General features: G+C 40.1%; 3 protein-coding genes across 4 annotated transcripts in view; 2 read left to right on the top strand and 1 right to left on the bottom strand.

The window, feature by feature from the left end:
• The first annotated feature begins 1,066 nt into the window (after positions 1 to 1,066).
• Positions 1,067 to 8,718, top strand: LOC146485253 (solute carrier family 2, facilitated glucose transporter member 8-like). Its single transcript, XM_085103669.1, has 4 exons — positions 1,067 to 1,637; positions 3,766 to 3,972; positions 4,875 to 5,178; positions 5,552 to 8,718. The coding sequence occupies exons 1-4, from the start codon at positions 1,464 to 1,466 to the stop codon at positions 6,298 to 6,300; spliced, it is 1,434 nt and encodes a 477-aa protein (XP_084959795.1). The 5' UTR covers positions 1,067 to 1,463; the 3' UTR covers positions 6,301 to 8,718.
• Positions 8,719 to 10,081: 1,363 nt separating this feature from the next.
• On the bottom strand, positions 10,082 to 24,809 carry LOC146485252 (solute carrier family 2, facilitated glucose transporter member 8-like). Of its 2 annotated transcripts, none has more exons than XM_085103666.1 (4): positions 24,551 to 24,809; positions 18,540 to 18,746; positions 15,113 to 15,416; positions 10,082 to 14,741 (listed from the first exon to the last, which is right to left on the bottom strand). In XM_085103666.1, exons 1-4 carry the CDS (start codon positions 24,722 to 24,724, stop codon positions 13,996 to 13,998), a joined length of 1,431 nt encoding a protein of 476 aa, XP_084959792.1. In that variant the 5' UTR covers positions 24,725 to 24,809; the 3' UTR covers positions 10,082 to 13,995. The 2 variants fall into 2 exon arrangements, with proteins under 2 accessions (XP_084959792.1, XP_084959791.1); XM_085103665.1 differs by lacking the exon at positions 24,551 to 24,809 and adding an exon at positions 20,365 to 20,695.
• Positions 24,810 to 27,309: 2,500 nt separating this feature from the next.
• Positions 27,310 to 27,460, top strand: part of LOC146485251 (uncharacterized) — a 1,648-nt gene continuing 1,497 nt past the window's right edge. The window contains exon 1 of the mRNA XM_085103715.1: positions 27,310 to 27,460. This exon is cut by the window's right edge and continues 186 nt beyond it. Within this exon, the coding sequence (XP_084959841.1) occupies positions 27,310 to 27,460 (151 nt within the window).

The raw sequence follows: 27,460 nt of genomic DNA, 5'->3' as shown, positions 1-27,460 counted from the left end.
ATAACTGTACCACCTCGGGTAGAGAGCTAATTTGATCTCGGACCCAAGCCCCGTGTCCATTTTCAAAATCACCAGCACTCGAAGAAAAAAAGCGATCGTGGAATCTGAAGCAGAAAATGCTCATCTCCAGCTACGTGCGTGGGGATTTTTGACGACGAAGCGTTCACCGTGGTTCGCAAATCATGGGGCTTTAACTGCGCATGAAAAATCACCGCTGGGATGGATGTTCGAGGCGCAAACCGCCTCTGAGCGGACTACGGTAGCTTACGATCGAAATCCAAGTGTTCTACCTTGTCTCCGTCAGGGAATGACACGGTGATTTCAAAGAATTTATCTTTAAATCTTTTTAAATTTTATTTATTTGCCCAGAATCAGCAACTATTACAATATTTCATTCATCACTGTAGTAACAGCATTGAGCAGGAAGTCTCAGAAGCCTTTCTAGGCTTATCGAGGAGACCCCCCTTACTAGTACTTACTATCTGTTATCAATAACTCTATCGATATACATATATGTAATTATGTTAAATTACGTTAAATTATAAATTCCTATAATAGGGCAAGGAACGAGCTACAACTAAAATATACTTATAACATCAAACAGATCAAGAGAAAAAAAATACTAATTAGCGAAGAGTAGAAAATACAAGAATCCTTTATATCTATATTTTATTTGTAAGGGTAAAGTTTTTTAGTTTTGCTTAAAAGTCGATTTACACCTGTTTTTTTTTTTTTAATCACTTGGCAGAATGCCCGAAACGGTAAAATAAGCCCCAAACACACAAGAATACACCATTGATAAGTCAGTTTTATTCATTTTATTGAATGAAAGTTAAAATTTAGCATTATTTAAGCTTCGGAATCAACAATATTTTATTCCCCATACAAAGTCTTGAATTCTCAACGACGGCTGCCTGTAAACCAATACCACTTGCCCAAAGGTCATCGTCCCACTAGTAGTTGCAGTTTTCACGTCTAGTTGATTATTACACGCCCTCGAGCGACGCGAGCTTGGGCTGCCTGTGGTGTGACAACTGACAACACAGCCACGAGACAAATGGCCACCACTAGGAGTTCAAGTGGGTAGTTTTAATTCAAAAATCATTCGTGATTTTGCCTTCAAATAGCAAACGTTTTTCTCTCATATAGACCATATACAAAACCTATTGCGCAACAATTACGGTGACGCTCAAATTGCCGTAAGTGATTTGTAGCACAACAAAGGTCAACAGGAAATAGCCAGACCTCTGCTGGTAAAGCTTGGGTTACCAAGCCTGCGGTAAAACCTCCTGAAAACCTACGAAGCGAAACTCCCTAAGATTATCAATTATCGAGAGCTTGCCAGTATTTCTACCTCCTAAGAACACAAGATCATTGATCATTGCTCAATGAGCTTGAACTTGGGCTACATGTGAATTGATAGGCCGGACGAATAGCATTGCCGTTCGCACTCAATTCAAGATATGGACAGAATAGAAAAAAAATGTACGGCGATTCTTGCGACTTTCTTTGCCGCTTTTGGTGCGCTTAGTTTTGGCTACTCGCTGGGGTATTCATCATCAGCCTTGGTGGATTTGAAAAAGAATGACTTAGATCATAACCTTCGTTTCACAACAGAGCAGGGGTCATGGTTTGCGGTAAGTTATTCCTCCCATTTTTCTTGTGGAAATTGTCTTTCATTGCATTCCCTAGTTTAGTTTCTGCGCGCTTTGGGCACGCACTTTGTCGAAAAGAATTGCCGAAAAATTCACAATATGGGTTAAGGTAGCCCGGCGCGGTTCGCAGACGCTATTTTGGCTCGCCACGTAATCTTTCTTCAATGATTACGTGACGAGCCAAAAGAACGTCTGCGAGGGAAGCTGTGATCATCGGGATCAAGTATTCTTCAAGTGTAGCACCAGTACCCTGCAAGCAGAGGCCCTTCGATCTTCCTAGATAAGTTGCGAAGAGGACTTATCTAGGAAGATCGAAGGGCGCTCGCAGGGTAAGCACCAGCGCCCCGGCGTTTAATTCCGGGTGCTTTATATTGAATACCTTGGCCTTTCCGAAGTAACGCTTTTGGTAGTATCTTTAAAATTTATCAGTTTGTAACGGGTCGAAGTAAGGAATACTTTCTCCTGCACTTGGGAAAGTTCAAATACAGTTAAAGCTCTCCTTGCGACCACTCTCGTAAGCGACCAGCTCTAGCCAGTACGACCACCATTGTGAAACACCGTTTGAATTGTTTTAAGTTAAACTCTGTAATCAAAAGCTCTCGTAAGCGACCGCGGCCACTTTTGGGAATTACCAACTGGTTTTTTCCTTTGTTTCTAAGCTCTCGTAAGCGACCACTCAAAGATTCTGATACGTATTATGGCAATTCTTTAATAAAAGTATACAGTTTGTGATCACATTTACATTAATATAGCACTGCCTAATAATGTTCGTAGATAAAGATCTCGAATCTAAAATTCAAGGTGATTTACGACTGAATCAAGAATGTTACCCTGAGTCCGAGGTAGAAAGCTTTATGCTAAAAGCTCTGGTAAGTGACCTGCATCTATTGTTTCAGCTTTTGGTCGCTTACAAGAGTACATTCTTGTAAGCGACCAGCTCTATATACGACCACTTTTTCCAATTCCCGAGGTGGTCGCTTACGAGAGCTTCGACTGTAATAGATTAGTGACAATTTGTCATGATAATTGATTAAGTACTGGAAGGGGACGTTTCATTTTTTTATTCGATTGAGGCATTAGACGGAGAGGTTGACGAGACCATGACCTCAGTCGATTCAATTATGAGAATGCAGACAATCATTTCCGGCTACAGGAAAGACTAGCAAATCTATGGGGAGGTTGAATCGGTTTTGCTTTCGTTCATAAAAAGTTATATGACCAGTCGCGACTCCTCAGTAGTGTCCAAATCATCCTCGTATGTTAAACAGAAACAGAAAGAAGATAAGGAGGCTTACGAATGGCTGTTTAAAATGGAGCAAGAACAAAGACAACCGGGAAATGAGAGTTGAAAAAATGAACGCCGAATTTCAGCTAGCTTAACAACGAACTGAAGAGGCAGGAAAGGTGGAAGCATTAAATCAATCTAGAGCACAAGAGGCAGAGCGAGAAGATTTCAGTCTGGCACACACGATATATACAGATACAGTATTAAATTATCACACAAGCAATCCACTTGTTCCCACTTGGGAAGGTATCGAAGGCGTGAATCTGCATGTACCTGTCAAAAGGCCTTTCCCAACAAGTTGAAAGGTGAGGGTATTCCCAAATTCTCGGAGGAAGACAAAGCTGACTACGAGCCTTGGAAGGCAGCAAGTCCCTTGTTGATAGACTGGCTATTCCAGTAAACGAAAAGATGTTACGTTTACCGAGCAGCTTGAGGCGGGAAAGACCCCGACATAAGTGAAAGACCTTGGTTACTCTGTAAGCGCGTACGGAGGAGAAAAGGCCAAACTTAAGGAAAAGTATTGGGGAAAAAGGCGTTTACAAATAAAACACCTGATTGCTCTGCGTTGCTGGAAAAGGTTCGATCCCGAGTTCTGGAGGACATGAAAGAGTTTCAATCTATACTAGGGAGAGTTTTGGTAGCACTACAAGACTGCAGACCAGGGCAAAGCCTTCAAGGGCAAAAATTAAACCCATGTTTCGTGTTTTGAGACATTGTATAGCGTTAGATCAGATTTGTGACGGTCGTTCCAGGAAACAGCGTGCGCACAGCCATATGTAGTTTCAATATTTTTTCCTTTCTTATTATGATAATTTTTCTTTGCAGTCCTTGATTGCCGTTGGTTCCATGTTTGGAAGTCTTATTGGTGGATGGACAGTAGACAAGTTGGGCCGGAGGGGGACCATCATAGCATGTGTCGTACCTTTTGAGCTGGGCTGGTTTCTCATTTTCTTTGCAAAGAACCATTCCATGCTGTATGCTGGTCGGATCATCACAGGTTTAGCGTGTGGAATGGTCTCGCTTGCAGTACCAGTAAGTTGCTATTTTAAAGGGGCCATGTCACTTATTATTCAGTATTTTATGAAAAATGCTTCATGAGATTTTGGAGACAAAGGAACCCAAACAATAAATGGTTCAGTTTTGTTTAAAGTGAGTTAAACAGTTTTCTGAAACTTTGGCTCCAGATGGCTGGGATGGGCCACTTTGAGGTTGAGCAGGGGACTGGGTCGAGTTGCAAATTCTATCTATTTTTTAAATTGACCCTACCATACAAAAGACCACTTTGACCAAGATTGGTGCTGTTTAGGTGAATAACAAACAAGATATGGACTTTGAAAACATGGTTCCAAATTCACACAAACGTCCCTAATTTTGAGACGGCGTCCCCCAAAACCATACAAATGCCATCATATATGCCTGTCATATAGCTACCATTCCAAAGAAACGGAGTCGAAAATTACCATGTTTATCAATTTGTAAGTATATCACAGAAATGAGAAAAATTTTGAGAGTTTGTGGTTTTGGGGGACGGCATCTCAAAATAAGAGACATTTGTATGGATTTGGCACCATGTCAAGGTCCATAACTTGGTTGTTATTCAACTAAAAAGTACCAAACTTCGTCAAATGACTAATCTTAAAGTGGTCTTTCATAAGGTGGTGCCAATTTATAAAGATACAATTTGCAATTTGATCCCGTCCTCTTCTCAACCTTGAAGTGGCCACGAAATGGATTACAACTTCCCTCCGGTCATAATGTTAAAAACCAGTCCAGACTTTCTTTTCGCAACTGCCTAATTAAGTTGCGTTAACTATACAACTGCAGCAGTCTCTTCTTCAAATCTTTGTCTTCTGTGGCATTTAAGGGCCCTCCGATTTTAGCCATGTTTATGCCCTGACCCATCGTGATTCATCTATGATTACTTGTCTTACTAGGTATACATTGCAGAGATCGTTCCTGCCCGACTGCGTGGTGCACTAGGTTCTGTGAACCAGCTGGCAGTAACCATGGGCCTGTTGCTGTCTTATTTGGTGGGTACCTTTGTCCATTGGAGGTGGCTTGCTTTCATTGGTGGAATTCCTCCAGCCCTGCTTGCCGTTCTTATGTATTCCATGCCAGAGACCCCGCGCTGGTTGCTAGGGAAGGATCAACGAGGTAAAGCATTAAGAGCCCTCCAGTGGTTAAGAGGTCCTGATGCAGATATTGAAGACGAATGCTTCACTATCGAGGAAACTCTAGGTAACCTTAGACTATCTCCAATTTAACAATATCATATTCTGTAATTAATCATTTCTGTAATTCTGTAATATCATTTTTGTAATTTCGGTAAATTTCTGAATAATCCGCAACAGTATGGTAGAGCATCCGAACTAGTAATCGGAAGGTCTTGGGTTCGACTCCTGATAGGAGCACTCGGATTTTTTTTCCCGATTATGCCTCTGTCATTCACTGGTTAATTCATAATTCTCATTAAAAAATGTTATTGCCGCGGGCAGAATCGCCCCTCCCCCCCCCCCTCCTCCCCGTCCAGGTAGTGTTAAGTTAGTGTCATGACCTTGACTTGCAAGAGAGTTGATCATTGCACATTTTCTTTGTCATTTTTTTTTCGCAGATCGCTATGAGAGCCCTACATTGCGCGATTGGTTGTCACCAGTCATATTTAAACCTCTGATAATTAGCATCGGATTAATGATTTTCCAACAGTTCAGTGGAGTCAATGCAGTTCTCTTCAATGCTGCAGGCATCTTTGCAGTCGCAGGTTTTAAAGATAGCAAACTTGTTTCCATCTCAGTAGGCCTCGTCCAGTTTGTTGGCACAGCTCTGGCCATTCTAGTTGTGGACAGAGCAGGACGACGCATCCTCCTGTTGACAATGGCGATTGGCATGTGTATTCCTCTTGTTGGCCTTGGTGTTTACTTTGAAATCTACAAAAATCCAACAAATGAGGCCTCCTCAAGTGATGCAGTCTCTTTAGTGGGCTCCATAAGTCATTCTGTAGAAGCGTCAAAGATCTCCTGGTTATCAATCCTGTGTATAGTGTTGTTCAACCTTGCTTTTTCGTTAGCATGGGGTCCAGTTCCATGGCTTGTGATGTCCGAAATATTCCCTCTGCGGGCAAGAGGTCCAGCCAGCAGTTTGGCAACCCTATCCAACTGGCTTTTCGCTTTTATAGTGACCAAGACATTTGATTCTTTGCAGGAATCATTGACCCCTCAAGGAGCATATTGGTTCTTTGGGGGATGGTGCTTTTTGGGGTTTGTTTTTGTTTTCTTCGTTATGCCAGAGACCAAGGGGAAAACATTAGAAGAGATTGAGGCTATGTTTGACAGGGGTAGACATACGTATCAGCAGATTGACTGAGACAGTTCAACAACACGGTAGCTTGTCTCCTGTGGGCAGTTTACTAATAATCCATTATTAGAAAAAAAAAACTTTTGTTGCTCCATAGCTTCCATTTAAAGGATAAAAATGGTTACAACTTTGGATTTCACTCCTAGGCTCTAAGGATAGGATTCATTGACACTTCACAGAGTTTTACTGTAATTTCATTCACAGCTGTGAGTGAGAACTTGCATGGTATAAATTTTGGAAAACAAACATCTCAAGTTAATAATTGGTTGCTTAAAAACTTCTACTTGACTGATCACAGGGACGTTGCCCATTGGAGACCTGGCTACCGGCAAACAATACACAAAACACTTGAGCCTAATTTTAAAGATGCACTGTCCTAAAGGGCATCCTTGGTTTATTAATGAGCTTGTTAAGGGTTTCGTTAGCTACATCCCTTTGGTCACAGTTTAGGATTTTATCCAGACTCAAAGGTATACAGCATCTCCAGCTGATGTTTTGAACATTAGCCCTTCGTAATTCACTCTTATGAAGGGCTAACGCTTGAAAAGTCAACCCTCAAATCTCTTTACGGTGGTTACTGAAATTACCTCTGTTGATAAAACCAAGTATTCATATCTACTCCTCTACCGACACAGCACTAACTCCCCTGTGCCTTCATTTTGGCCATAGATACACCAAATGATTTTGTCTTCAGAATTGTTTTTGAATTTGGAAGCACCTTGTAGAGCGGTACAATAAACGCGACCGTGGACTTAAAAGCACAAATTGAACACTTTGTTGTAATTGCAGACTGTTTTTGTTGGTCCTGCGCACCACATTTTCCCCTAAGATTAATCCATTCAATATTGACACCTCGTGAATACATTGACATATTATTGTAAAAGAGATTTAGAATTACGGTTTGCGACAAACGGCAGAACCATTTGACGACGTCTCGAGTGCATTCAGGCTTCACCAGCCTAATTGTTATGCATATTTTTATTGAAGGGAAAGCGTTTGTCCAATCTCCGAGAAACCTGGCAAACAGTTTGTTATCGGTATCCTTATTAATTATCTAAAATTTGCGGTATCCTATTTTAGTCACGTGTCTTGAAAATGAATTATAACGGTTATGATCTTTACTCAAAATGGGGTACAGAAAGCTTCATACACCCAATGCAAAAATGGCTGACATTTTAATATTCTTTTGTCTGCATTCAAATTGGCTTCACTAACCTCGTTCTTGAGTTCAAATACCAAAGGAATATTTTACCTTGGACGAGGCTAGTGAGGCTAATTTGAATACAGCCAAAGAATATTAAAATGTCAGCCATTTTTGCATTGGGTGTATTATGTCAATCTTTTTTGGTTGCTTATTCGATGACCCCTTCCAAGGGCTTTACTATCCCGCCTTTTTATGATGTCCACATTTTACCAATAACGATACATTACAAGGAAAATTAGTCACGTGACATGATAAATGTCCAAATATCTCGAAAGGTAAATAAGGAGTACCACATAAAAAAGTGGAATTAGGTTGGCACAGTTGTACTAAATATTTTAATGCCAAACGTTTTCAAAATTTTGGAGTATAAATGTTCCCCATTTTCAAAAACAAGTTATGTGACGTGATCAACCGAGGAATGTCACGTGACACTTAGGAAGACTTCCGTTTGTTCAAGAAAGTCAGACAGTTTATTGAAGGAATTTCTTTTGATCGTGCAACGGAAAATAAAGGTTCCTTAAAATCTTTGCTTAGGGTCTTTTAAGGATAAATACGGCAAGCCTATTAAGTGAAGTTACTTGAAGTGACCATGTTTATCCTTCCTCTGCCGTTCGCTGTTTTCTGAGTTTCCAGCAAGAAATTAAAGTTCCAGTTGAGTTAACATAAAAGGCCAGAATTGCTTTGCACTATTTTCATCAATGTACTCACTTTTTCAAGAAAACCTGAACGGACATAAACGCGAATCTGACATTTGCATTCGACGTAGAAAAGAAGGCAATCCTTACTGCGTTTGGAGTCGAGACATATGAGACAGTCGATCAACGAATGAATGAATGGATCTTGGGACGTGTATCTGGCATCCCCCGCAGATTTTTCAGGGGCGGATGACATCATCACCAAATTGGCGAAGGAGAGAGAGCCTGGGATCGAGAACAACGAACGCACTCCTTATTTTTCAGTAACTAAAATAGTTTTCATATTCTGTTTGCATTGAAATTAGCCCTGTACTAGCCTCGTTCTTGAGCTAAAAAATCAAAAGAATATTGTACCTTGAAAGAGGTTTGTAGGGCCAACTTGAATGCAGACAAAAAAATTACAGCCATTTTTGGATAAGATCTATAGTGTATTACAATTTATAGCTAATTTTTTTTAGAGGCTTAGCATGTAAACAAAGACCCACCTATTAAAATAGTGGAAAATAAATGTGACCTTTTTTTTGAAAAGTGCCTCCTAAATCTATTCAAACATTAACGAGGGTTCATAATTTACACAGAGGTCGAGGGGCTATGATGATTTTGAGGGGTGGGGAGGGGGGGGGGGGGAAGCCTATGGAAAATTTCCCCAAAAGTAGAACAAGTAAGAAGGGTGGGGCCATCAAAAATGTTATGCTCGTTAGCAGTTTATACGTGTTCATAATTTATACAGAGATCAAGGGGCTATGATGATTTTGAGGGGTGGGGAAGGGGGTGGTGAGCCTATGGAAAATTTCCCCAAAAGTAGAACAAGTAAGAAGGATGGGGCCATCAAAAATGTTATGCTCGTTAGCAGTTTATACGTCACTTGATGGATCTGTAAACAAATTTTCTTTTATATTAACTTTTGGGTATAGTTTTTGGAGCTCATTTTAATGACAATAAAAAGTCTCGCAGAACTGTGCTTTTTTTCAATTCCGTGTTATCCCTTACACAAGTGTTGGTGATGAAGCTAGCCTCAGGTGACATAGCTTCCTATCTCAGACACAATTTATAAACTCTCTCTTATATCTTACTCTTCGTAACAATTTTTTTTAATTTTCTAAGAATGCAATATCAAACTAGGAACCAGACACCAACTGATATCCCAACTTGATTTCTAAGGCCAAATTTAACTGAACACAGATTTCATCAGGCATCGGTGTGGGGGGAGGAGAGAAATGGGTTTATCAAAAGAACTTTGGTGCATTAATCTCCATGCCTAAATATGAAATATGTCACATTGTGCAGTTCCAGGAAATATCCATACCCCCCCCCCCATGAAAGGTTTTTTGGGGTTTTGCCCCCCCCCCCACTCCCCGCAGGAAATTCCAGTTTAGCTTCATACTTTGCTTCTAAAATTTTGACTTTTAAGAGCCCCCTCCCCTTAGGAATTTCCGATAATCTTCCATGGAGTGGAGTATGGATATTTTCTGAAACTGCACATTTTGCAATGCTGAAATTTGGTCGTAAAATTCCTGAAATTCATGAGAGTTGTTTTGTTGCTTGACACCCTCACTGGAACATAAACATTCGGTATAAAATGAGTTCCTTTATGCTGCTTTGTTTATCGCTGTAGTATTAAAGTCTGTGTAATCCGACAAAACTGGTTGGAGAAATAAAGAAAGTTAGCAGGATTTATGGAAACAGGAAGGGAACAGCGGCGAGAGTGCTCGGGTTCGGTTCCCAGAGTTGTCTAAAGCTAATGTGGGTTGATTTTGTTGTTGACTCTTGTCCTTGCTTGAGCTCCATGAGGTTTTAATCCCAGTACTCAGGTTTACCCCTCTCCTCACAAACCAACATTTCCAGATTCCAGTTCGAACTGGAGTGTTGTTAATGAGCAAGGGCTCTGAACTGAATATATAGACTATTTATTTATTGTTCGCCACGAAGAATACAATGCTTATAATTATATTATTACACGGTACATGAAGTTACACTCAAATAAAAAGAGAAATATACAAGTAACACAATTCAGTAAGGTAATAAATACAAAAATTGAATGGCAAAAGGCCAACAGGAACTGCCAGACTTCTTAGAGGCAGGTCTGTTCCATAATTCTTATACAGTCTAAATATGGCATGATTTGTCATCTGCAAACATTTCCATACGGTCTTGATAGCTGGAAATAAGTTATAATTTTGAAAAGAAACAACACTTTTTAGTTTTGAAGACATGTTTTGGCCATTAACACAGCCATCGTCAGTTATGAAGTAAGCCAGGGGGAGGAAGGGGGGAATCTCGTATGAAAGGAGTGGGGATGCTTGTCAGAAGTTTTAAATTAAACACCTAAAGGAGACCAATCTGGGCATGGCCCAAACTTTTTTGACCCCTTAAAAGAGACCATCTTAAAACACAGACAAATAAAAACTACAGTAACTTTTTGCGTGCAACCCTAAACGAGACCTTCATGGCTAAATATAATGGCGTTTCACCCAGAACACCCTAAGTGAGACCAACATCTGAGATTTACACCCCTAAGCGAGATGACAAGCATCCCTGCCCCTTTCATATAAAAGGACCCCCCCCCCCCCCAGGAAGTAAGGTACAGAATAATCAATTCATTTGAATTCCTTCGTTAAGTGTTGTATATTTTATTTCATATTGTTGTCATAACTGATGACGGCTGTTGTAAATGTCCAAAACATGTCTTCAAAACTAGGAAGTGTTGCATTTTTTTTTTCAAAATTACATTTTAACCCTTTTAAGCCCCAATGGTGCCCAAGACACAATTTCTCTTTACAATATCCAGGTATGATTTATTAAACATTGCGAAAAAAGAAGTAATCACCAATGATGAAATGCCTTGATTCTTAGACAAAATCTCCCAACTAGTAGCATAAGAAATATATGAAGGACAGGGAGGAGAATATACATGTTGAGGCTTAAAGGGTACATTTCCATTAACATTAAGCAAACTTTCGCACGCATAACTACTCCTCTAGGCAATAGACACAAGTTATATTAAGATTTATCGCAACGAGTTACTGACTGGAAAAGGTTGTTTTACAAACTTGTTTCCAATGGGTAAAGTGTTTGTTTGAACACAAGGAAGATTTTACCTTAGGCAACTGATTATTAAGCAGTTTCATTCAATTTACTTGAACAGCAAAGCTGTCATGTGACAGTGAGGCAGATATAAAATAATTGTTGACAAAACGTACTGTTTCTGCATACCCAAACAGGTCAATATTGTTATTGGTCACTTGTTCATGCTCAGTAGTAACTAACAGTATTTTTCAGAGTTCTTGAACCTGAGACTGAAGTCTTAGGGTTTGGACATTCCAAGGAAAGCTACTGCGCCATACTTTGCTGTGGTGATAAATCTGTGGATGGAATCCTAAAGTGCACAGTTGCACCCCATTGTTACTGACGCTGTTTGAGGGGAGGGTGTCCATATTGAATTGATTACTCTTCGAGGAAAACGAGGTGCACAGAACCAAATCGAATAAAAACTGTCTGCAATAACAAGATGTCCTTAACACTGATGTCTGAGTGTAAAGGGGGCTTCAACTGTGCTTTTCTGTGGTGGCATTTATTATACTGTACAAGATGCTTCCTAGTTAAAAAAAGACTTGTGTACAAAATCTTTTGGTGTATCCATGGCCAAAATGAAAGCGTAAGGGGGGTTAGTTTCTAAAGCAACTTTGGTGCTGCGTCGGTGAGAGGGAAGAGATCAATGCATGGTTTTATCAACAGAGGTAACTGGACCACTGTAAAGAGATTTGAGTGCTGACTTTTTGAGCATTGTGCAGTTTCAGACAATACCCATACTCCCCCCCCCCCCCACGAAAGTTTTCTGTTTTACACCCCTGCTCCCCTCAGGAAATTCCAGTTTAGCTTCATACTTTGCTTCTAAAATTTGGACTTTTTAAGACCCCCCTCCCCCCAGGAATTTCTGATGACTTTCCATGAGGTGGGTATGGAACTGCACATTGGCCCTTCAACAAAGTAAATTACAAAGGGCTAAGACTCAAAACATCAGCTGCAGACAACGTGCACCTTGGAGTCTGGATAAAATCCTAAACTGTGACCATACAGTCCTAAAGTGATGACGTCATAAAAACCAAATTTATGAAATTATGGTATTTCTTAGTATATTCGGAAAGAACATGATGCAAAAAAGCCTACTTTCCAGCATCTTATTGCAATTTGGGGGCGAGATATTAGCTCTGTTATGCCCTGGTGACTCCATACAAATCCTTATAATTTTGTCTCAGTTCCTAACGTTAAAAACTAAGACAAGATTAGAAGGATTTGAATGGAGTCATCACGGCATAACAGAGCTAATATCTTGCCCCAAATTGCAATAAGACATGCTGAGTTTTGGAAAGTAGGCATTTTTCATCATGCTCTTTCTGAATATACTAACAAATCCAATAATTTCAAAAATTCAAATATTTGTGATGTAACACTTTAGGACTCTATAGGGAAGTTAACCTAACAAAACCCTCAGCAAGCTCATTAATAAACCACCTCTTGTGGACAGTGCACCTTTAAACTTGGGGCGCTTTCCATTTTAAGGGCTGCCTGTCCAGACTGGACAGTTCATAAACGGAAAAATTTATCCTTCAAATTATTTGAGGGATAAATTTTTCCCTAGTCCTTTGAATTTCTTCAAAATAGCATGTGCCATTTTCAGAGTAATTATTTTTCAAGATTTTAAAGCACTGTCCCTTCAAAAAGGCGCATTCAATTTATAGCCTGCGTGCAGACGTCTCGTATTTCTTCCTATGTCGAAAAACGGACGTCTGCGCCATATATGGCAGTTTTAAATCGTGTTCCGGTATCCTGTTGTTTCTCAAGGATCCGTGGACCGCACTCTGATTGGATGCCAAACAAATGTCCTTTGTTCGTGAAATGTTTGGTCTACTCTGATTGGTCATTCAATGAATAATTAAGAATAATTATGCTCGCGTAATTTTTGTGCGAAAAACATGGTGGCCAAATGTGCTCGATGTGTGTGTGTTACGTTTTTTGCCCATTACAAAGCACAACGATCAAAATCTCGTTGAAGGACGTGGTGTATTTAAGGTTACCGACGAAATTGCATCGCTCGACTTTGCTGTGACCCATGCATCACCATATATATGCAGAACCTTTTGTCGGAAAGCTGCGAAAGCGACATGCTCTCATCAACAACTTGAGACATGCCGAGGAGGAAATTTACAACGTGTACTGTGTTGAAGCTTCGAAGGTAGGGCTACTGGTCCAAAAAAGGAAAAAGATTGTCGAAAATGACAATGAAAGTCTGCCTTCCAACGTTTTTATTATGATAATTTATGTGAAATAAAATCGTGAACAGCAGGATACCGGAACATGATTAAAACTGCGATGGCGCAGACGTCAGTTTTACGACGTAGGAAGAAATACAAGACATCTGCACGCAGGCTATCAATTTACAGACTGGCCAGTCTTGCCAACCAGTTCTGGCAAATGGAAAACACCCTTAACCTCATTATTTTGTGTATTGCCGCTAGCCAGCTCTCCACTAGGCAATATCCATGTGACCAGTCAAGTAAAAGCTTTTAGGCAACAAATTATTAACTTAAGCAAGATGTTTGTTTTTTCGCTCACATGAATGGAATTACAGTAAAGCTGACGTGTTGCTGAATCCTGAGTCTGGGAATGAAATCCAAAGTTGTAACCATTTTTATCCTTCAAATGGAAGCTATCGAGCAGCAAAAGTTTTTATTTTCCCTAATAATAGATTACTGGAAGTGACTTGCAGGAATGATGGCAGTCAACTTGCCATGTTGTTAAACTGTCTCAGTCAATTGGCTGATATGAACGTCTACCCTTGTCAAACATAGCCTCAATCTCTTCTAAAGTTTTCCCCTTGGTCTCTGGCATAAGGAAGAAAACAAAAACAAACCCCAAAAAGCACCATCCCCCAAAGAACCAATATGCTCCTTGAGCGGTCAATGATTCCTGCAAAGAATCAAATGTCTTGGTCACTATAAAAGCAAAAAGCCAGTTGGATAGGGTTGCCAAACTGCTGGCTGGACCTCTTGCCCGCAGGGGGAATATTTCGGACATCACAAGCCATGGAACTGGTCCCCATGCTAGTGAAAAAGCAAGGTTGAACAACACTATACACAGGATTGATAACCAGGAGATCTTTGACGCTTCTACAGAATGACTTATGGAACCCACTAAAGAGACTGCATCACTTGACGAGGTCTCATTCTTTGGTATGTAGATTTCAAAGTAAACACCAAGGCCAACGAGGGGAATACACATGCCAATCGCCATTGTCAACAGGAGGATGCGTCGTCCTGCTCTGTCCACAACTAGAATGGCCAGAGCTGTGCCGACAAACTGGATGAGGCCTACTGAGATGGACACAAGTTTGCTATCTTTAAAACCTGCGACTGCAAAGATGCCTGCAGCATTGAAGAGAACTGCATTGACTCCACTAAACTGTTGGAAAATCATTAATCCGATGCTAATTACCAGTGGTTTATATATTACTGGTGACAACCAATCGCGCAGTGTAGGGCTCTCATTGCGATCTGCAAAAAATGACAAAGAAAATGTGCAATGATCAACTCTCTTGCAAGTCAAGGTTATAATACCTATATAGGTCAATTCAGTAGTCAATGTGTACCCCAGCCAACCTGATGACCATAACATTCGGAACACAAACAAAGGGGTGAATTCATTCAAAGAACACTATGCGGGAATAATTTTGGGAAGGTGGGTCTTAATATTGGAGAGAATTTTACAGTAGGGCAGCCCTATGCCCAACCAGTGAAATTGCAGTACCAACAACACATTTTAAAGGAGTAAGGTGGGGGGGGGGGGGGGGGGAGGGATGGTGTAGGAAAAGTAGAATGGATTATAATAACTATTGTTAATTAAACTGCAAATAATCTATGGTTACCTAGAGTTGCCTCAATAGTGTAGCACTCATCTTCAACATCAGCATCAGGACCTCTTAACCACTGGAGGGCTCTTAATGCTTCAGTTCGTTTATTCTTCCCAAGCGACCAGCGCGGGGTCTCTGGCATGGAATACATAAGGATGACAAGCAGGGCTGGAGGAATTCCACCAACGAGGGCAAGCCACCTCCAATGGACAAAAGCACCCACCAAATAAGACAGCAACAGGCCCATGGTTACTGCCAGCTGGTTCACAGAACCTAGTGCACCACGCAGTCGGGCAGGAACGATCTCTGCAATGTATACCTAGTAAGACAAGTAATCATAGATGAATCACGATGGGTTAGGGCATAAACATGCTAAAATCTGAGGGCCCTTAAATCCCACAGAAGACAAAGATTGAACTGCAGATATGAAAGATCTAATAAAGGAGAGACTGCTGCAGTTGTATAGTTAACGCAACTCAATTAAGCAGTTGCAAAAAGAAAGTCTGAACTAGTTTTTAACATTGTTACAGGAAGGAAGTTGTAATCCATTTTGTGGCCACTTCAAGGTCGAGAAGAGGACTGGGTTGAGTTTCAAATTGTATCTTTATAAATTGACACCACCATATGAAAGACCACTTTAAGATTAGTCATTTGACGAAGTTTGGTACTGTTTACATGTAGTTGAATAACAACCAAGTTATGGACCTTGAAACATGGTTCCAAATCCATACAAATGTCTCTAATTTTGAGATGCTGTCGACCCCAAAACCATATAAACTCTCAAAACTTTTCTCATTTCTGTGATATACTTACAAATTGATAAACATCGAAATTTTTACAAATTGATAAACATCGTAATTTTCGACTCAGTTTCTTTGAAATGGTAGCTATATGACAGTATTTTAAAGGGGTAACAAGAATGAGCAACTTTTTAAGCATTTGTATGTTTTTGGGGGATGCCGTCTCAAAATTAGAGACATTTGCAGGGCTGCAAATAACTAACGGGCAGGCGCTAGTCACATTGTCCGGTTAAACATGTTTTTGCTCGGACACTACCTGTTTTTGGCCGGTCAAATTTTAACAGTTGTAACTCTTGCGATAGTGAACCCAGATTGCACAGTAATCCTTTTATAATTAAAAACAACTGAATCCAAGTCGGTTTGGCAATAAAAATTACAAGTTAATAGTTTTAATATACGACTCCATATTTGCAGAAGTAGCCTCGCATTCAGTACGTGGAACGGTTATGCAAGATACAACTGCAATTGTCCATTTTACTTTACATCTGGCAAAATCATTTATAATTAAATATAACACTTTGGCAATCGCCACATCATTTCTACAACTGAACTTTATGGAAAATGTGCAGAATATATGAAAGCTGAAGGGTTCAATCAATCTCTTAAATAATTTGAAAAAAGAAGTTAACTGAAATGTAAACATAAACAAGAAGCACTTAACTGTAATTCATATCGTCTTAGGGTTTCGAAATTCTGTAGCACTGTATGTAATTAATATTAAGGTTACCGTATACCTTTAGAGGTGTCTCGCGTCCAAGCGATGTAGTGCGTCCAGTTTAAGGTGTAGATACCTTAACCCTTATATCAAATTAAAGCTTATCAAGCTGGCTATGAAACTATACCAAAAATGTTAAAATAAAGTGAATTGCCAAATTTTTCATGACCTCTAGATGTGAGCATCAGAATCATCTTTTGAAAGCTACCAGTCTGAAAAGCATGGTATCGATGTTTAAAATGATCAGATTGATAAAGTATTATTATTATTATTATTATTATTATTATTATCATTGTTGTTATTATTATTAAAGCAAATTTTATTTTTTGCTAATTTAATTTGCTCCTCAGTTTCCAGACCCAAAGCGCTAAAAAAGTTGTCTGCATTTTGCCATATTCAATCGCAGTGAAAAGTTACAGAACATTTTCGAAATAGGATCAAAAAAAAATGTGAAGTGATCGTACAAAAATTGCTCTCAGAGAAAAAGTACTTCGAAAGAAAAAATTCGTGGACACCTTTTTGTTGTTTATATGTTAAACTAGCTACTGTCTAAATTTGAAAACAAACAAACAAATTCCCTTTGAGTTTTAGCTCTTTAAAGTGTCTCCTCCAAGAAAAAAAACATTGATTCAGGAAAACAGTGCTAAACATTCGGCAATTTATTTTATTTCATAATTCTTGGTATAGCTTGATAGCCAGCTCTACAAGCTTTAATTTGATATATGGGTTAAGGTAGCTACAGTTTAAACTGGACGCTCTACATTGCCGCTTCATCGCTTGGACGCGAGACACCTCTGAAGGTATACGGTAACCTTAAACACATGGCATCTTATTCCAAGTACAATTGTTGCACTCGCTGACTTTCTTCCATTTAGAATCCCTTAAAGACAACCTTATTCTTCCACATTTTGTATTATATGCTCCATTTTTGAGTTGCATCAAGTGATGAAATCACCAGAAAACTGAGTAGCCAAGCATATTACGCAAGGTGTGCCGGAAGTGACGAATGGTTTGTTCTTTTCACCTTTGGGGCTTTTGTTTGCTTTTCCCACTTTGCAACAAATGCTATGTGGAGTATTCTCGGTGCAGCAAGATTATTCTTCGTTCGCTTTTCGCACTTTGCAACAAATGCTATGTGGAGTATTATTCTCGGTGCAGCGAGATTATTCTTCGTGAAGGTGCTTTCCGATCATTCAATTAATCAAACAATCAATCACTTCATTTAAGAGTCAATCATGGTATCTAGCCAAAGGTAAAACCCTTTACTAATTGGGAACACTTGAAGTAAATAAAATAACGGAAGACACGATGATTTGAGGTCACGACAGGACTTGATGGCATTGTGGAAATTTGCGACTACCGGGAATTTCTTGACCACTTATTTGTCTAGTGTTATATTTATTTAGCTTTTTTTTTTCTTTCGGAAACATGAATGTTGTCCCGAGTCATGATAATCAAATAGTTAAAAATTAAAATTTCTCTGAACGGTTCGGTAAAAGACCAGACAAGATGTCCAGCAATCCAAGGATTTGACTCGTCAAAACCCAATTTTGACCGCACATTGTCTGCTGACCGGCCGTTATTTGCAGCCCTGAGTTGTATGGATTTGGAACCATGTTTCAAAGTCCATACCTCGTTTGCTATTCACCTTAACAACACCAAACTCGGTCAAATGCCTAGTCCTAAAGTGGTCTTTTGTATGGTAGGGTCAATTTATAAATTACATAAAATCTGCAACTTGACCCAGTCCCCTGCTCAACCTCAAAGTGGCCCATCCCAGCCATCTGGAGGCAAAGTTTCAGAAAACTGGTCACGTCACTTTAAACAAAACTGATTCAGAACCGTTTATTGTTTGGGTTCCTTTGATTCCAAAATCTCATTAAGCTCTTTCAAAAAATACTGAATAATAAGCGACATAGCAACTTACTGGTACTGCAAGCGATACCATTCCACACGCTAAACCTGTGATGATCCGACCAGCATACAGCATGGAATGGTTCTTTGCAAAGCAAATGAGAAGCCAGCCCAGCTCAAAAGGTACGACGCATGCTATGATGGTCCCCTTCCGACCCAACTTGTCTACTGTCCATCCACCAATAAGACTTCCAAAGATAGCACCAACGGTAACCAAGGACTGCAAAGAACAATTATAATAATAAGAAAGGAAAAAATATTGAAACTACATATATATACTCCCCACCAATTATTTTATTCATTGTTTTAATATTTAGCAATTAAATTATGAGCTCGAAATTTCTATTGCGTGATAGTTGGTGAGGGTGAAGCGCAAATCAACTATCACACATAGAAATCGAGAACGAATAATCTAGCTGTTTTAGTATAAATCTACTAGTTGTTCAAAACTTAACTTGTTTTTGGTTGAATAATGATTTAATAAATGGGTCATGCCACGCGTGGATAAACTTTTACTCACTATCTACAACAGAATAGATAGTGAGTAGTGTAGCCAATAAGGAAACAGCATTTGTGATAGACAATAGTAGTTGTATACTAACAATCAACATTTAACCAGAAAGCTTCTTCACAAAGAGGTGAGTGGAAGTCCTGTGATGGACTGTTTGAGGTGACATTGACTAACCTTATAACAACCTGAGCAGAAGTCGTCTTCAGAGTCAACTCTAAACATGACACTAATGATAGTTTCGACAAACTGAGAAACATCACCTCAAATAGTCCTTCTCAGGACTACGCTCACCCGTATGATCATAATAAACTATATACTTATAGCAAGTGTGCGCAAAAAAACACTTCCTCCTCCCTCTTAAGGAGGCTCACAGCAGTTTTTCTGGACTTAACTAGGGTGGAAGTTTTGAAATTACAATCTGGCATCATCATTTCAACATATGATTAAAGTTAATTTTCTCATTGGGTTCCAAAGTGCTCAACAACTATTACCACAGCAACGGCAGCGCATAGCCTCTCAGTGTAACAAACTCAACCGGGGCCACCGAAAAAACCGACGCTTTAAAATTTAAAGCAATGTTCTCATTTTTGATTGGTTTACAAGCAACCAAAGCCAGACTACTTTGTTGTAAACGTGGCCCCGGTTGAGTTCGTTGCACTGTAATTCTTTATGACAAAACTTTAGGGATTAAAACTACTCAATCTAGACAACTTGTAGGCGAAATTGGGAAAACAAGTAAATAACGAATCAATCAATTTTTGTGGGATGATTTTGTTTATTCCCGCATTTTTCACCAATCTCTAGAAAAATAAAATTGACACTTTGTCAGATTTTCTTTCAAAAGGACTTTCCTCACAGCAAAACATTCTCAATGTAACAATCTCCCGGTTTACACGTACGACACCATCACTCTCAAACTTGGCAACTTTACTGATTTTAGGGCGTTCTTTCCAGCCGTTCCGATGGATTTTCGCTAACTGGTCCATGTCAAAAGTTTAAAAAGGTGCAAGGGTCTATTTACCGAAACTGGAGATCGAGAGTTCAAGACACTCGAGGAATACTTGATCCTGATCTTGCGCGTCCTTGATATGACATGCCGTTTAAAAGAGGAAGATTAAAGCACTTGCTATAATGTTGGTTTAATAATAGCGTATTCGAGTTGGCCTGTTGATTGCTGCTTTGAAGAATACGTCTGCTCGAAAACTTTTAAGCTTGTTGAAAATTTTCGTCAATTTCCTGACAACGTGTGAACCCCTGAAAGCGCGCCTTAAACTAAACTAAGGAACGAAAGACAATTTCCATAAGAAAAATGGGGGCAATAACTTACCGCAAACCACGACCCCTGCTCTGTTGTGAAATGAAGGTGACGATCAGTCGAGTTTTTCAAATCCACCAAGGCTGATGATGAATACCCCAGCGAGTAGCCAAAACTAAGCGCACCAAAAGCGGCAAAGAAAGTCGCAAGAATCGCCGTACATTTTTTTTCTATCCTGGCCATATCTTGAATTGAGTGCGAACGGCGATACTCTTCGTCCAGCTCCGAATTTGCCATTGTGCGGGCCTATTAATTAGCTGCGTTGCTCAATTTAGATAGAAGCTTCTCTTCACCTCACGAACATTTCAGAACGGTTACGAAACAGGAAATATTTGGGAGCAATTTGGATAATCACGTGAAAATACTACGGCAGAGACGCCCCCTGGGAAATACTGACCGTCACTGTCCTGGAAATGCGGGAATGAGGAATGGACTTCGTGCATTTCGCAGGGCTCTTGGTCTAAAGCAACATTTTGCACAAAAATATTCCACAACGATAATCCCATAGAGAAGTATTTTCTGCAAATTTTCATAAATTAGCATTACAGAGTTTATTAGTTTCCAACTGCTAGATTTCTCGGGGAAAATGTACAAAATATTGCAAAATAATTCCGTGTGAACGATATAGTTGTAGCATCCTCTCTAGCTTGGCTGTGATCCTCACTGAGATGCATGGAATGTGGAAAAATACAGCTACTTATGTTGAGTGGTTAGGTGCTAGATAAAGCTGGTGAAAACAGCCGAAATCAAGTTGCGTAATCAAACAATGTATGTTGTTTGATCGGGGAGGGGGGGGGGGGGAGGGTTGGTGGACTCGCATATAAAAGCGACGGGGGCGATCATCGTGCCTTTTAGGGGTTGAAATACGTGGTTTGGTACCCATTAAGTGATAAAAACTGAAATGACTTCCGTATAGTATGGTGGTACCTTTTAGGGTACTGAGCCGAAATATATGAGTCAGTCAACTGATTTGGTACAAGGCTTAGGAGTAAAAATATTTGTTCGGACCACGCCCACAAAACAGAATTCTGGTACCTTTTCGGGGTTCTTTTCAGAATTTCCGATGATCACCCCCGTTACTTTTATATGGGAGCCCCTCTCCCCCGGGTGCTTGATCACCTTTGCGGAAGTCATCACTCATTCCTCGTTATTCAGGACTAACGATTGCGTAAAACCAGGAGCTAACGACCCAAGCAAAAACTCAAAGAGGTAGTGGTTGTTTATCATTAAAAAACATTCCAGTTGGAAAATGAAGAGAACACGCACTTCTTGGGTCGTCCCAGTGGAAAGTTTTCGGGAGAAACGGAACTTTTGAATAGGTAGTCTCGTTTTCTCCGGTGGGTTGGGATGTTCCGAACGGAAATTCGAGTTCCATTTGCGTTTCTTGCATCATTCCCTATTTTTTTTTAAATTTAATTTTACTTTTATTAATATTATTATTATTATTATTATTATTATTATTATTATTATTATTATTATTACTATTAGATCTTGCAAGTTATCGATGTGGATGTAGCCGTGCCAAATATGTCTCAACCGAAATAATAGTTTCTTGGGATAAATGGAACGCGTTATGCCCGGACGGAATTCTCACCCGAAATTTCCGTAATTTTTGGGTAAATGGTCAACTTTAAAGCTCAAATTACAAGTGACCATCAGCTGCAGGCAATGACATGGGCCGAGAGGAAGTGACCACACTAGTACTCATGCGACCTTTTCGCAAATCATGTGAGTCGAACTGCAATCGAGATTTTAAACGCGTCCCGTCGGAAGCTTGCCTTATAGAGAGAAGTAATACCTTGTACCCAGATGATCTGAACAAGCAGAATGAACTTAATTTTAATCATGTATCTTTTTCAGTTGTTTTTAATCTTTCCCTGCCTTCTGTTTTGATATAATCTTGTACGTGTTCATGTATACCGAGTAGGGCATTATATACATTTATGTCATGTATGCTGTATTTATTTACTTTCACATTTAAATGCTTAGAACCGTAATTTTCTCTCGTCTGTTCATGATTATAGCTCTGGCCCTGAAGAAGACTTCACGTAGTTGAAATATTGGCAGCCTTGATTTAGGTGACCGCACGTAATGACCTTAAGGGGAAGTATCATGGGGCTTTTGATATCTTTTTTTAAAAATTATGAAATAAGACCTTCAATCAGCTGCCAAATAATTCTAGGATGACGAAAGAAAAAAAAATCTACTCAATTCATTAAAGGAACAACTCGTGTGATCTGTTCAAGTGCATTTTGGAAACAAAAATGCGAGAACTTGAAAAACATTAGCCTAACATTTTTCAATCCATGCCGCCACTCTGTCTCTGGCCAGAGGCACTTATCTACAGTTTTCAGGAGTTTTATTGCACTGGGGTGATAATTTATAACAAACTTGACTATTATTTCTTAGTTTCTGCTGACAGACAAACATTTTTGGGTTTTGAAATGACAGCAAATTTGCGTGATACTTCCCCGTTTAACTTCAAAATAGCCGGCTGTTCGGTAGCCTCCCACGCAGTCGCGTGGGCAACCGCAACTGCATGAAGCGGCTGGGGAAATTCGACGACAGCACATATGCATGCTAGTCACATGAGGAGCGATCAGAAAACTGTTCACTCGTGAACTCGTGGGATTTTGGTATTTACATAAAGGTAAACACGGGGTTTAATAGGAAATCTCAGTTATATCACCGAAGGATAATATGATATTCCAATAATTTAAACAGCGCGATGATTTTTCAAACTTCTCGTAGAAATCACCGGGATAGAAACATGCAGAAATTGCAAGAGAAATAAATTTAAACGAAACTTGCTGATTATTCCACGAGAAAGCTACAAGACATGATAAAGAGACGCATAGCGCCGAACTGGTTATAATCACGTGAGAGAGAGATCTCGTCGAGTTCTACCATTATTACTCTTCAGACTTAAGCCTGCAAAACAGGAGTGATTTTTTTTTTTGCGTTTTTCAGGCGAGCGGAGGCAAGTTCGAGGCAAGCGTGGAGCGCGAGTCACGCACGACGGCTTCGCACTCCGCGCTCGCCTCGCGCTTGCCTCAGCAGAGTAACACAAAGTGAACAGCAGCCTTACCAGCTTACCAGGAATCCAACCTATACCCTTTCCGATTACTACAATCTTGGACAAATTAAATGAAAAATTTAAGACCACAACCTCCCCCCCCCCCCCCCCCCACTCTTCAATGATTGAAAAATGGGACGTTTTGCTTTGCGTGCGAATTCATCATTGATTTTGTGAAAAGCGTGGTGGGGGAGGGTTAATTGTATTTTTCTTTTTTTTTTTCTGTCCATTATTTTAGTTCGGATGCTCTATCACTGAGCTTAAGGATACTACTGGGAGCTATTAAGGCCATTAAACTAACTTCATGTCATGGGAACTCGGATTTTTTTTATCACTAAGGTAATTTAATATCCTTAGTTGTCTCGGCTTGTAATCATGTTGTAATCGTAAATAAGGTTTAAGGTTCGACTCCTTCCGGGAGAACTCCCATTTCCTTTTTTTCCGAGTATGCCCTGTGTCACTCACTGAAAAAAAATACATCGTTCTCGTTTATTCAACAGGCTTAAAATATACCATCACATTTCTTTCATACGAAAGATCTGTCACCAAAGGATTTTGGCGACGACGTTATGTGAAATTTATTTCTGTTATGTGTCGCCTTTTATATAATCATTCATAACGACTAATTTTATACTGATCGCATGACCAAAATCTATAACAAGTACATGTCATTCTCTCTGACTTCAAGCCAAACCTGTTTTGTCCCGATGATTTTTCATTTTAGAGAGTCTCTCTTTCAGAGGTGATCCGTTTTGGAGATTACCAGATTCCTCGGTCCACGTAAATCAAGATTTAAGACATTTTTCCTTGTAAATATTCCATGTGCCTTTGTTGTTGGCAAAATTTTCTGAAGTTTTACATTAACTTCTCTTCTTGAATAATGTTCCCAGAATTATTCCCAAATTCACAACATTAATTCCTTAAAACGTTTATAGTCAGCTGCCTTCAGAATAAAATCAAAGAAAAACGAGATACATGCGAAAGATTAAGGAATTTATGAAGTGTGTTACCATATTACTCTCTATTCGCATCAGTATATCCGTTATTCTTAATCACGGTTGTAGTAAAACCACACTACCTGGAAATATAAGCGTAAAGAAATACTAAAAAAAGACGACTCACCGAAAACCAAGAACCCTCTTTGACAGTTAAATGAACATTGGAGTCTGCGTTATCGTTTCCCAAATCTTCGAGGGCAGACGATGAGTACGCCATGTTATATCCAAAGCTCATTGGCCCCAAGGCCGCGATAAATGTTGCCATGACCGACTTCCACGTTTTCTCTTTCGGTGGCATGATGCTGGATTGAACAAAGCGAAACGCGAACGGTTCAAGTGGTTGGAAACGGATAATAAAAATAGCGTATCTTTGTTATAATACACTGATTATTATTATATCAGACGACAGGCGCACGGGTGATGTCACTCGCCGTGTGAATGAAGCGTGAGTACACCCGATTCACAAGTCAACCTTATGACATCTAAAATCAGCTAGCGTATGATCGCACTAACTGGTCCGGACTTATTCCTTGTGACCGGGTGTCAGTAAAACGTGGGGTCGGAGTCGGGGCCGGGGCCGGGGCCGGGGCCGGGGCCGGGGCCGGGGCCGGGGCCGGGGTCGGGGTCGGGGTCGGGGTCGTAGTCGGGGTCGGGGTCGGGGTCGGGGTCGGGGTCGGGGTCGGGGTCGGGGTCGGGGTCGGGGTCGGGGTCGGGGTCGGGGTCGGGGTCGGGGTCGGGGGCTCTTATTTTATTTAGTAATTTATTTTTTGTGTCTTTTTATTTCTTTTCTTTTTCTTTATCACAAACGTCGATTTGCATCAGCCCTCCATCATTACTACATCTCGATGTTCGCATACAAACCCATAAAGGAAATGAAATGCAGTGGAGCTCATTTGTCAGGGACATGACCGCAAACGATCCGCGTCACATTTCAGGGTCAAGACAGTCGCAGTCGAATATAGAAGGTGCACAAATTTCTTTTTTAGTTGAGCGCCGAGTTTGGTGTTGCAGGAAACGACAAGACAAAAAAATTTTACCTAAAAGAAGGTTTTTTTTTAATGCGTGAATCTCAGCCGGTGAAGAGTGACAAGTCTACGCAAAACACCCTCGCGCGTTTTAGCCTTTTTGAATCTGGCTGATACGAGTACGTTTTTTTCAGAGCATATTTGGTTTTTAAAAGCCTGCGCTACTCCCAAGTATTTGTAGCGCGTTTGGAAGATTTGATAGAGCCTTGGATTTAACATCACAGGTCATTTGTGGGTCAAATAAGGATTAAAGCCTATAAAAAAGTAAAGTCTCCAGGCGCGTAGCTAAGGTTTCGAGAGGGGTGCTCGTTGAGCCCCAAATCTTGCCGAGCGCGGCGGAGGCGCTCTTACTAGGGGGTACGGGGGCATGCTCCCCCGGCAATTTTTGAAAATCTAGATTCCCAGAAACCTCATTTCCTGCATTTTGAGACCCATTTTAGGCAAATCACAACTTTGTTTTACAGCAGCTTTTTAAGCTATATACATCATTTCGACGGCATAATTGTTTCAACTTAAACAAGAAAGTTCAATGTACATTCCGCGCCCTGTCAAGTTCTGATAGCTATTCGATCTGCTGATAGTCATACATCAAGCAGGTAAACCGCATCATTCTCGGGTGTAGGCCTTCGAACAAATTGACTATCTCGTCGAGATTGACAGGCATAGATCATATTTGATATGCATTAGAGCCAGGGCGGACAGCCTACTCTCTCCCATGGTACACCTCATGTAGTTGTTCAACCTCCTCATTGTGCTTATGGACCATTCACATTCACAAGAGGTCACTGGAAGGGTGGCAGCAATTTTCAGGAGCATGTACAGGTTGGGGAAGTCGTCGGGATCACATGCTTTTAGTGACGAAGCACACGAATCAGCAACAATTCGTCCGTCCTGGACCATAATTTTCCACCTCTGGCCTAAAAAACGGGTTTATATCTCTTTTTTTTTTCCTTTGGTTAATGTATTTCGACCACAGGAACTTTATTTAAAAGTTTTTCTTCCGCCATTATTGATCTTCAAAGGGGGTTCGTGCGAACCCCTCCAACCTCCCCTCCTACGCGCCTGGAGAGTCTCTAAACTCGATGCAGTCCCGTATTCTGGCGGACATTGGTTCCGTGAATTGACTACCTTCAGTATTCTTCCAAGAAACAAAATGAGGCAAAACGTACAATGTACGAGTATATTTTCTTGAATTAACAAAAAGTCGTAAACTAGAATGTGCATGAACTTTATACTATAAACACCCCCGCCGCCTGTCATGATCATATTCGTTTGTTACAGTCAATCAATGTCACGCGTGACCAGTGTTTCCGAGAATGAAATGAACATTCGAATTCTTCTCACCCTCGTTCCCAGGGCTTTTCCCTTCTCGTGGGGGGCGGGCCCGCCCCCACGAGAAGGGAAAAGCCCTGGGAACGAGGTTGGAATTCTTCTTTGTAATGTCCGGCATTTGAATGGAATGTTGAACGTTTCTCTAGAAATCTTTCCGAAAAAGATTTAGGAAAACAACTTAGGAAACAATTGTTATTCTTGAAAAACTCAGTACTGTAATTTAAAGAAAAATTCACAGCTTTAAACCGTCAATAACTAGGGAAATTTCTCCATTCAAAAAAAAAAAAAAAAAAACCCGGTGTCGCGTTACGTGGATTGACTGTAAAACTCCCTTCCTTCCAACGTGTTGTGGAGGGTGATGATTGAACACGAGAAAAACGATTAAAAGCCCTTCCCATGATTTATTATTATTATTATTATTATTATTATTATTATTATTATTACTATTATTGTAATTATTATAATAATAATAATTATAATTATTATTATTATTATTATTATTACTATTATTATAATTATTATTATTATGAAGACCACAGCGCCACTAGTCAAGAAAATTGTTTCACAAGCCCATGAAACACCAGAGGATGCCATTGTTAGTTCACTACAGCAGAGTGTGCGAAGAGAGAAAAACGAAATGTTTCGAACAAGACTGAATGACATCAAGAACTCTCTTA

This window comes from Pavona decussata, unplaced genomic scaffold (assembly GCF_977016875.1).
Source record: "Pavona decussata unplaced genomic scaffold, jaPavDecu1.1 SCAFFOLD_27, whole genome shotgun sequence".
Taxonomy (NCBI): domain Eukaryota; kingdom Metazoa; phylum Cnidaria; class Anthozoa; order Scleractinia; family Agariciidae; genus Pavona; species Pavona decussata.
Note: the sequence above shows the minus strand (reverse complement) of the source record. Positions and strands in the feature narration are given on the sequence as shown.